Below are 12,171 nucleotides of genomic sequence, written 5' to 3'. Positions count from 1 at the left end.
AACAACAAATCATATGACCTATGATCTATGATTACTAATGCTTTTTGTTTAATCTTGTAAATTTGAGCATAAAGTCCACACTTCCATCAAATATTGATTGTTTACTTCAAAGCCATTGTAGCGGTGTCCAGAGCCAAAAAATGTCCTAGTCAAAATACTTACTGCCCTGACTGGTAACAGTATTTAGGACAACATAAAGTGCAAATACACAACAGTATGGAAGGTGGACAAGACAATAAGTGCACAAAACAGAAAAAATAAATGCCCAGGACTCAAAAAAACAAACAACCTAATTATAACCCCAAATGCTTCCTTCACAGCCTGTGAAGCACCGCAGAGGCATGGAAATAAGGAGTCCTGGGGTAAGGATACAACACACCATTTAACTGGAAACCATGGGGTTAGAAATTTGAGAGAAGTTTGGCAAGGCACAAATACCATGTTTCTCAATGCAGAAGTGACTCATTGTAAACTATGGTCCTCTTTTTGATGCAGTTGACTATTTTGTTAATTATTTTGGCATTACACATTCGGACACTAAGCCTCTGACAGTAAGCTTCTTTCTCTATATTTGCATAATATTCAGTACAAAGTTCACTTTCTCAAAACTGCACACACTGCACACCATAAATGCATTCAGTGGACAAATTTTTAAGTCTGGCAGACATCTTTTTCCTTTGATTTCTATTATGAACAAAACTATGTGTTTTGTTATAGCTGCATTTGCAGATGACCTTATATTTAGTTTAAAAACTGATGAAAATTTTAAGACAAATATTTGAGGTGTTCTGGACTTTGAACATTTTCAATAAATAAATATGCTAAGAAGACCTGAAAAACTGACCTGCTGGGGAATCATTTATCATTAATTATAAAACTGTGCTTTTAAAACTTCATATTAAAATAAAAATTTCAGTTTGACACAAGATAACAAAAGCATATCATTTTTAGTTTTTATTATAATTTAAGCTAGACATTTGACAGACATTTTGAATTGCCCCAAAATTTGACATATGCATTAAGAATCTTTAGGTTTCTGAAGAATATGGTTATATAAAAGTTATAGTCAAAGCTGTCACATACACTCAGAATATAATGCAGGTATCATGAATGTATGTGGGAATATACTATACATAGTACTGTGCAAATGTCTTAGGCATATGCAACAAACAAAAAATGCTACAGAGAAAAGATGTCTTTAAAAATAATACAACTTAACATGAATATAAACAATTCACTATTGTCAATGTCAATATGAAGTAACAACCTTTTCCTTTCAAAAATGCATCAGATTCACTCTGTATAGTTTTATAAGGAAATGTAAAGTTTTTCTGAGCATTTTTGAAAATCTGCCGCAGTTCTTCTGGGGGCTCCATCATACCCATTTCTGTAAAACCAGCTACTTTCTGATGAATTTTCCTTCCTTTGGTCCACCCTTTACTGACAAATATCTTTGTGTTGTGTTTGGAATCTTACTTCATTTATTAAGTCTAAAATGCAGAAGTCAAACATTTAAAACCAAATCCCTATTAAAAAACAGGTTACCTAAGACTTTTGCACAGTACCAATAGTACGCATTTTGAGTGCATGTATGAATGAGGATTGATCATAGTAGGTTTTATTATTGTATCAAAGTAACAAAGAAAGACAAGAAATAACTCTTTAGTGTCTTACTGTGATGGTTGATTTAATTTCCAGACCAAAACAAAAACAAAACAAAAACGTGATTTTGGTGGTAAGGTTTTGCTATAAATAAGTTAACATTTTTGCCATTATACAATACTTTTGTTAACTTAAAAAGTCTAAAAATAAACCAGTAAAATATTAAGGAACTCCAGAACTGTTGACACCCTTCAGGGAAATAAGCAATAATTAGTACATATACAATACAAAAACTATTCAGACTGACTTCACACACACACACACACACACACACACACACACACACACACACACACACACACACACACACACACACACACACGCACACACACAAACACACGCAACACAAAGAATACACTTTTGCTTTATTTCCTTCAAAACTCCTTTTTCTTCATACATCACAACCATACGTAGATCAAAAATCTTTTAACACAGCTGGATATAAAAAATATATGCAATTGAAATACTATTAAGCACAATAAGGAACATATTTACCAAAAAAAAAAAAAAATGCTTACAAGGTTAAGATTTTGCAGGATGCAAGAGCATACTGCCATCACATGTAGTGAGGAGGGCAAACACCTAAAAATCAGTTTCAGAACTGGATAGTTTGGTTGATTTTTGGGTTGTTCAGAGTCAAAATTTAATGACTAGATGCCAACTTGAGAACAACCAAACTTTAGAAGAGGGTAGAGGGTTAGCAGAAAGAATGTCATTCTGACAGCTAACAATAAAAATGCAGAAGTCTGTTCTTTTTCTATTCTATTCCCAGGGAGGCTTCATGAATTACTATTAGGTGGGTACTGATAACATTGAAAACCTTTTCCACAGGAAAAAATAGTTGAAAATATTAAGCTTAAAATATTGAATGTTATTCATTTTATACATAACCTTTGCACAATTTTCATTAAGGGTGCCAGTAATTCTGGAGTTATTGTAAAATATATAAACTATTTTAAGAATAACTTATCATAAACCTTAAAAAAAAAATTTTTTTAAATCAACCCAAAAGCACAATCAATTCTTTGTGGAGCAAAATGTTGGCAAAGGAGTCCCTACACATTACATTTCCATTTGTAGCAGACCAGTTTCTTTTATGTTTGTCCAAGATATGTAAGATAAAAGCTTGAAGAATCTGATAAATGATGTGGGAGCAAGGGAATTATGAGCATTACGAGTCAGCCCAGCTTTGCTCGACAATAGCTGAAACTCTCTTCTCATACTCTCGCTTGTTTTCTTGATAAAGTTGTGCTGCCTGGCTGTTGGCTGGACTGTTGGGGTTAGGTTCATCCAACAAAGACTGCGAAGAGAAAAAGAATAAATATTACAGTGTGTTCTGTCATGTCATTTCTGTAATTTCCCACCCACAGTGGCACAACATGGATCAATGTGCCAAACAGAGTTTACACTCTAAAGGTAATTTAATTCAGCAATCATTGTAGCATGATATGGAGCAGTCACAATGTGTGCTTTTAATAGTTTCTATGCCTCAATGAGAAATATTTAAAAACCACAGTAAAATTGCCATTTGTGTATCTGTAAGAAACATATTTTTATAAATATATTATGCGAATTCTAAATGTTTTATCACACATGAAAACAGTATGTTTTTTAATTTTTGAGTTTTAATATTTGTGTCAATTTATTGTATATAGGGTATTAACATGGGTTTTCAGCAATATCCTATTATTACTCGAGGTTCAAATCTTTATTATCCTGGATTAAAAACCTACTGTACATAAATAATAAAAATATGTTATAATAAATAAATAAATAAATAATAAAATTATAATAATACATTCAAAAAGTTTTTTTTTTATTAATGTAAATTTACCACATAATGAGAGGAAAGGAACAGAAAGGTACTTGATTCTAATGTTGATACTTGGGTTTGTTTCCAGTGTTTGTCTACTGTGGATGTCATTAAGAGGCAACTTTGATGAATTTGGCGACTATTTTCAGTATCACTAAAAGTTATGCTGTCCTTATTACTCGGTTTCAGTTAAAACAGTCAGTATAATTTCTTTTTTACAGGTTAAGCTATAGAATGTTCTTGTAACAAAAACAAAAAGGATACTACTGAGTTTTTATTTCAGCATTATATAAAGTAGGGTGAAATCATATCAAGTTCATATTATACACTGATTAGCCACAACATTAAACAGGTGAAGTAAGATTATCTCCTTATACTGACACCAGTTAACAAGTGAACTGTCAATTCTCGAAGATCTACTGTAACATAATTTGCTCAAAAGGTTATTTCTGGCTATGAGAGAAAAGTTTTAAAAACAGTGCATTGTAGATTCAAATTGGTAACGGGGTTTGCGAGTGTTCCGCAAGACGAGTAAAGATTTTTAATAAATTTTGACTTGGAAAACGAACAAGTCTTGATTTACGAGTACTGAGTATCATGTATCACGCATGGGCTTCTTGTTTTGATGGCGAGCGTCACGTGATCACAACTGAGCCAATGGTTTTTCTCTCTCTTGCGCTGCAGAATTGTGGGTAATCATCTCCCGTACTGTTTAGTATAACACTGTGACCACGTGTGTGCGTAAAACAGATTTTATTTTGTGTCTGTATGTGTGTGTGTACAGCAAAAGCAAGTCACATTAGAGAGGTTAAAAATCCATTTTCTCTCTCTGCTCAAAGGTCAGCCTGCTTTGTGCCTGTGTGCGTGCGTCATTGGACACCGTATCCCCCCACCCACACCCACACACACTTCCTACTTCACAGACACACACACACTCTTTCTCTCTGCTCTACAGAGAAACACTGCTCTGTCACGATTCTTTTCAAAGGTAAAGTGCAGGTTAATTTGCCATATTTTTACTTGACAGCAGTGATTCAGTTAGTGTGTCGCTCAATCGAGTGTCATTAGAGTGATTTCTTAATCATTTTTCTGATAAAACAGTGTTTTTATGTTGTGTGCGCGTGTGTGTGTAAAGAGTGGAAGAAGGGAAACTGTGTAACCCTTCCGCGTGTAAGTCGAGAAGGGGGAGAGGGAAGGGGCTCCTTACTTTAGCTACACACACACACACACACATACACATACACAGACACACACATATACACAGACACACACATATACACAGACACACACATATACACAGACGCACACACACACACACACACATACACACACACACATACACACACACATACATACACACACATACATACACACACATACATACACACACAAACATACACACACATACATACATACACACACACACACACATACATACACAGAGCGCCTGCGCGCACAAACAAACACTTATCTGTCGGGATTTATTTTTACTTTTTTTAAGGGTAAAGTGCAGGTTAATTTGTTTTATTTTAACGTTATATTTTGTGTTAATTATTTTTATGTATTTCTTTTTTTTGGGCGGTGGAATGAATAATTTAAGTTTCCATTATTTCTTAAGGGAAAATTCGATTTGGTGTACAAGTATTTTGGTATACGAGCCTGCTTCCGGAACAAATTATGCTTGTTATCCAAAGTATGGGGTTACATAACCACAAACTAGACAGAGTGCCCATTTTTAACCCTGTTTACTGCTGAAAGCTCCTACAATGGGCATGTGACCATCAGAACTGGAACACTGCTTAACATCATTGCTGACCAAGTTCCCCCTTCATGTCTTAGCCAATGGTAGTGGCTTCTTTAGCAGGACATTAAACCCTGGCACACTGCAAACGTCATTTAGGAATGGTGTGAGAAACATGACAAAGAGTTCAAGATGTTGACCTGTCTTTCAAATTCCCCAGATCTCAAACTAGCATATGTAGGATGTGCTGGGGAAGCAACCACATTTAGAGGTTTTGCAGAGCTCATGCCTTGATGGGTCAGAGGTGTTTTGGTGGCACAAGGAGCACAATATTAGGCAGCTGGTTATAATGTGTTGACCAATCAGGGTAAATATTTAGGCAACAGTCACCCTGCACCTGGTGGAAACGTGGTTTATCTTCCACTCTTACAAGGTAAACATTACATTAAAAGTTCAGTGCATCTTTATTTAAACACAATATCAAAAGTTTTTATCAAGATCATTACTTACCTGGATAGAGGTCAGAATAGAGGATACATCATATGTGGGGCTCCAGCGATTCTGCAGAATGTCTAAACATATACTGCCATCTGCATAAACTGTAAGATTAAAAAATTATTTTCTCTTCAAACACTGGCACAAAACATATTGTAAAAATACTGACAATGTAGGCTGGTATGGCCGGTTCATACATTAGAATGTAGATTATTAAAAAGGCTGCAGCCTAAAAAAGCTGAAATTATTACATTTCCTAAATTTAAATCCCACAAAATACATTAGCAAATATATCAATTAGCTTCAATATATCATTAGCTTCAAACAATATTATACAATTATAATTTAACAGCATAAGGAACTGTACATTAAGTCAAAAACACAGTATATTCTCAAATCTTAGTAGGGCTGGAAAATACACTCACTGAACATTTTATAGCACTGATGGAAATCTTTCAGACACTTTCAAGTTTCCCTGTTTTATTATGTTTCACACTGATCTTAAAATAGATTCTAATCCTTTTTTTCTTTGAATTTTAAAAACAATACTCTAAAATACATTATTTCTACATATTGTCTTACATATTTCCTATACATTTTCTTTAGATTCTGTAAATGATCACTGTTAAAAAGTGCTATTCAAATAAAAACTGAATTGAATTAAAATCTGGGGTCTTATCAATTTATTTAAAATAAAGACTGCAATATCCTATTTATCCAAGAATTCAGACTTTTCGTTATTACATTTTCAATTTAGTTCATCATACTCATTCAGTGGCCCTTGAAATGCTTCTAATTGGACACGACTAAAATTAGGAAAAATCAGGGGTGTAGCCACATAATTGGCTGATCATTGTATAAATAGTAGTGCTGTCAATCGATAAAACAAATTAACTAATTAATCGCACATTTTTTTGCAATTAATCGCAATTAATCACAATTAAAAAAACTGAAACTTTTTGAATATGTTAATGTAAATAATTAATGTAAACTCAAGACAATGAAACTATTTCAATTCAAATATGATTGTTTATTGGAATTTTTGTTTAACTTGTAACACAGATTTTCTTATGTAAACAACATACCTGCAATAAACCATCAATATCCTCCAAATTAACTAGGGATGCACCGAAATGAAAATTCTGGGCCGAAAACGAAACCGAAAATTTTGGATGCACTTGGCCGAAAACCGATACCGAAACCGAAAATGGCTTCATTAAAAAACATGTTTAAAATATTTTCTTTTTGTTTGTATTAAAAAAACTACAAATTAATTAAGCAATCAAACTTTTATTGATAATAAATAACAGTAATAAGGCTGTTTAACAATAACAAAACTTACTTCCAAGTGCTTCCAAACCGCCGACATACTCCGTGTTTGATGCGTAATGACAGCGCGAACGAGACGGGAGGATGGGGGAGGCGTGGCGACAATTTCGGCTTTTATTTTCGGCGCTTTCTTACGTTTCGGCCGAAACCGATAATGCTATTTCGGCCGAAAATTTTCGGCGGCCGAAATTTCGGTGCATCCCTAAAATTAACTGTTGGCGTGAAAGCCATATTTATTACAGAAATAAAAACACAGGTATGTGCCATTTGTGTCATTTGAATTTCAAAACAAAAGGCCCTGTAGAGATTGTTTCGGTGGGGTGTTTTGCTTTTAAGTGATATGTCAAAGACGAATTACTTCTGTGGTATTTAAATTCGGCTTTGCAAAATGTACAGATTACTTTTGTTTTATCCACAGAACCATCCGGCAGATGGTTTATCCATACTTCTTTGCACGTTAAACACATGTCAGCCACAACAGGAAATTAAAAAAACTGCAACCGCGTTAATTGCGTTAAATTTTTTTAATGCGTTAAATATTTCAAATTAATCGCATGCGTTAACGCGCTAATTTTGACAGCACTAATAAATAGGTGTTCTTAATAAAATGCTCAGTAAGTGTATAACTTCATCTAGAACTAAAGAAATCTTATATTTAAAAAAAAATCTGTGTAAAGTCTTTTAGAATCATGCTATATTTTTGTCATAATAAACAAAGAATTGACTAGTGCTCATTCACTCATCATCTATGAAGAGGTTGCAGGGGCATGGAGCCTATCCCAGGAGATTTGGGCCACAAGGCAGGGTACACCCTGGACTGGGTACCAATCCATTCCAGGGAACACACACATATACACACATACACACTAAGGGAAATTTGAGAATGCCAATTAGCCTAGTCTAGCCTAATTAGCCTAATAATAGTCTTTGGACTGTGGGAGGAAACTGGAGGACCCGGATGAAACCCACCAAGCACGGGAAGAACATGCAAACCCCCTGCACACAGACCCACGGTTGGAATCAAACCTGGAACCTGGAGTTGCAAGGCGACAGTGCTAACCACTACATCACCTTCCTGCCCCTGACTAGCCCTATTTACTAAAAATATTAATATGAACATTTATATCTTACACTTTGCTGTTAATACAGTTTCAAAAAGAAAACAAAAACAAAATAAAATTAATATAGACAATAAATTTCAGGAAACAGTTGCTCACCGTTTGGGTGGAACATTTTGGAAATAAATCGAACAGTAGGAGGCTTATTTGGATATTCTTCTGAAAATTCTATCACAAGTTTAAATGTTCCTGCAGGATAAAACACAAGTCACATTACAGAAAACTAAAATTATTTTGCAGAGACAAAAACAGCAAGCTAAAATTATTAAAGAATAGTTATTAAGTAGAATTATAAACACTTAAGCCTGTCCCATCTTGTTACAGGTTTTTATATTTACATGCCATCAAATTACACGAGGCACAGAAATTTTCACATTTTAGGTGATCACAGATTACTTTCCAATATTATGAAACAGAATTACACAAGTCCACTGCTACATTAAAAATGATTTTCTTACATACTGAGAGGATTTTCATCAGTCCCTTACTCTTGCCCTGAACCCCCATTTTGTACAGAAATGCAGAATTATTTAAAAAGACTGAACTGAATGCTGAATTATTAAACTTGCGCTGTGATATGATGTATGAAAAACAATAACTTACCATCCTCAAATGGTGTTCCTACAGGTCTGAATTAAAAAAAAATAAAATAAAAGTTACTTCAATACTTTGTCTTCATTAGCATTTTGTTTATGGGCAAACCATTGCTAACAATAAAGTTCCCATGTTTTATCTTTGAAACCAGATCAGATCATGTTTTTTATTTTGCCCCAGTTTCATTAACAAATATGACCTTTAACTACTTACCCAAAAATAACGGCATTCCACAGCATGATATTGTTTTCTGAAGGAGCACCACTTACACCAGTTGGTGGGTCTTCTTGGAGCCTAATGAACATTATGCAAACATAAACTTGTGAATAGTCACACTAAAATCCTGTTTTGTTACAGGACCTCAAAGAAACTGGCCTCAGTGATCCAAAGTCAGATGACCAAAAAAATAAATAAATAAAAAAAATCACAATAAATAGGGGCAAAACATTGGATTACATGCTCCTACAATTCAGTAACATAGAACCACTTTTAGCACCAATAACACAAAGTAAAACGAACAAGAATTTTACCCACATGTTTTTACAACCTTAACATCACTACTCGTTTTCTTTGCATTAGTTCATTATGTATGGTGCCATTTGTTTAAGCATGACATACCATCTCAGTGCAACTTGTCTTTGGTAGTCAGTGGTCTTGATTTTTTTGGTGTACTTCATATAAAGTACACCAAAAATATAAGCATATAATCATATAAAGTGAAACTCATCACCATCTGAACAACTGCAAGTCCTGTGGCTGCAAAACAAGCCCCAAACATTACGCCTCAGACACTATGCTTTATAGTAGGTATTGTGATGTACTGTAAGGCTGAAACAATTCCTCGAGTAACTCAACTAACTCGATTACAAAATATGATCGAGGCAAAATCTCCTGCCTCAAAACTTCTTTAAATTAATAATAAAAAAGCCTGCATTATGTTTTTGCGCAATCATTTGCTGACAGTGCGCTTTTGACAAAGTGCGCTTCAGGATGCAAGCCTCCAGTAAACACCAACGAAGAAGAAGCGCTTACGTCACCCAAAAAGCGGAAGGAGATGCAAACGGTTAGCTGTGTATTAATTTGATGGAGCGTTCTGTTGCGGGCTACAAAATGTAAGGGAGTGATAAAATTATCAGCGAGCCAAGAGATGATGAAACCAGCAAGAGAAAATTACAGAAATTATCAGTAAAGGCTTATTTTATGCCTGAGATGTAGATTTGGAAACTTTTAGTTCTGAAAGTTTAGTTGCACACTTTAGTGTTTTTTTATAATTATTTATTTCAATGTTTTATTGATACTTAAGGTCATTTGAAACACCTTTTTTTTTGCATCTGAGAAAAGGCTTTAAAATAAGAATGTATGGCACTGTAATGCACTTAATTCATCTCAGTCAACATTAATACCCCTATCTCACCTACGTGGTTTCGCGCGGTGCCCGGAAGTTTGGTTTATCATGATTCACCGCGAGTTTTGGTGCTGAATTTTTTTTTAAACATGTTTAATTTTTTTGCTGGTTCTCGCAGAAGCTTGCGGACCTTGCAGAACGCCGGCGTGCAATCGCGGTGGCTCATGGTGCCTACTCCGCATCTCACCGTGAGTCAAACCGCATAGGTGAGATAGGGTTATAAGCTATTCCTTGTATTGTGAATAATGACAATGTTTATTTTTGATAAAATGCTGTATGCATTTAAAAAATAAAAGTTGATTTTTTCTAAAAAAAAAAAAAAAGAAAGAAAACCAATTAATCTTTGGTTTTTTATATATTTTACATTGCTGTTTAATTAAGCAAAAGTACATTTCATCTGATTACTCGATTAAATTTTTGGTAGAATACTCAATTACTAAAATATTTGATAACTACAGCCCTTACGCACTGTTTAGTTTTCAGTTACCTAGCTCACTTATTACTTTAATTTTATTGAATGTATTTTGTGTTTACAATATTGGCATTCCAAGTAATATTTATGAAATTCATGTAAAATCTAGGACAAATATTAAATAAATAACCTAATCTCCACTACTCTCCGTCATACTTTATAGTGGCGATTATGTTCTTTACTAAGGAAGCACCCTAACTCTGTCGATAAGGGGACATTTTTCCCGTCAAAGGACCTGGAACCTTCTTAAGATACATGGCATAATGAACTCCATGAGGAACAGCGGAATTTAAAATTAATATCTGACTATCTCATACAAAAAATAGCATGTGGTTCATGGTTGTGTTCCACAGCGAGGCAATATTTTTAAACAGATACGCAAATCCAGACAAAAAGGTGCAGATTTCTTGCAACGAGCACTAGGTTCTTTCTTATGGAAAGCAATCTATTAGTTTACAAATACTGTAGATGATATGATTCTTGTCCAAGAAATCCTACACAGTAGTTTCCATAGATGCTATTACCATATACGGTGACTTCCTGCTTTTTAGCCATTTATCCAGTTTGATAAGTACTCTAGGAACCAGGTAGTGCATTGCAGATAATCCATGGGTTGCTTATGGAGAAATTCCATCTTCTAGGTGCTCTTGCAACCATTTTAAGTTGACCAAGAGTGCCAAATCTCTCTTTTCATCTGAGACAACAGATATACTCAGAAAAAAAAAAAAAAAACTACCAAAGTGTTCCACCCTTTACTGAGTGCAGCAGTGAAAAGCATAATAAAAGAACCCACCTCAAGCTAGTAGCCACTAACCCTATACCCGTAATGCACATGAGATCTGACAGGTCATGAACCCAAGAAGGGTACTGTTTTTAAGTTACTGTATTTAATTTACTCAAACTAGATACACACACGTGTATATATATATATATATATATATGTATGTATATATATATATATATATATATATATATATATACACAGAGAGTATATATATATATATATATATATATCGCCTATATTGGCGACATAAATAACTCGGAAGAAATCCATACAGATACAGAAATAGGAGCCATTTGGCGTCACATTTACTCGTTCACGTTACTGCTACACTGCGAGCTAGTAAGTTAGCATGATTAACAAGCCATCTCGCCGTTTTAAATAGCTAACAAGCATGACTGAAAAACATATAACAAAACAGCAGTCTGGAATAAATTTAATATACCTTTTGAAGTCTCTCATTAGTCGCCTCCTTGCCGGGGTAGACATGTTTCGATTTTAATTTGTCATAAAATGTGTAGGAGTGATAAAAGGGCAGCTTCAGGTCTAGGTACCGTGTTTCTTTCCTCCAAACAACAAGTGACGTCATACCGCCCTCCGCCAGGAAGAAGGCAGTGGAGACGAAATAACTCAATAAATCATTTTTATTTCACCAAACCTGAGCCCATAAATGACGCCAGCCTTAAACTTCACCAAGATTTTATTGCAACATATGACTTTTTTAAAATAAATTGCTTTGTACAATGTTAGTTTATCTCCAT

At 34.5% G+C, this 12,171-nt stretch overlaps 1 protein-coding gene across 1 annotated transcript; it reads right to left on the bottom strand.

Annotated features, from left to right (window-relative positions):
• Positions 1-1,661: 1,661 nt before the first annotated feature.
• Positions 1,662-11,996, bottom strand: LOC128507751 (ubiquitin-conjugating enzyme E2 B). The gene is made up of 6 exons (XM_053478826.1): positions 11,856-11,996; positions 8,966-9,046; positions 8,762-8,787; positions 8,258-8,347; positions 5,727-5,815; positions 1,662-2,962 (listed from the first exon to the last, which is right to left on the bottom strand). The coding sequence occupies exons 1-6, from the start codon at positions 11,897-11,899 to the stop codon at positions 2,834-2,836; spliced, it is 459 nt and encodes a 152-aa protein (XP_053334801.1). The 5' UTR covers positions 11,900-11,996; the 3' UTR covers positions 1,662-2,833.
• Positions 11,997-12,171: the final 175 nt, after the last annotated feature.

This window comes from Clarias gariepinus, chromosome 19 (assembly GCF_024256425.1).
Source record: "Clarias gariepinus isolate MV-2021 ecotype Netherlands chromosome 19, CGAR_prim_01v2, whole genome shotgun sequence".
NCBI lineage: Eukaryota > Metazoa > Chordata > Actinopteri > Siluriformes > Clariidae > Clarias > Clarias gariepinus.
The sequence above is the reverse complement of the archived record's forward strand: the minus strand, read 5'-3'. Positions and strand labels throughout refer to the sequence as shown.

Coding starts and splice junctions, on each gene's coding strand:
- LOC128507751 (XM_053478826.1), bottom strand. CDS start 11,899: ATGTCTACCCCGGCAAGGAGGCGACTAATGAGAGACTTCAAAAG. Junction 8,788..8,965: donor TGGAATGCCGTTATTTTTGG/GTAAGTAGTTAA, acceptor TTTTTAATTCAG/ACCTGTAGGAACACCATTTG. Junction 2,963..5,726: donor CTATTCTGACCTCTATCCAG/GTAAGTAATGAT, acceptor TTCTCTTCGCAG/TCTTTGTTGGATGAACCTAA.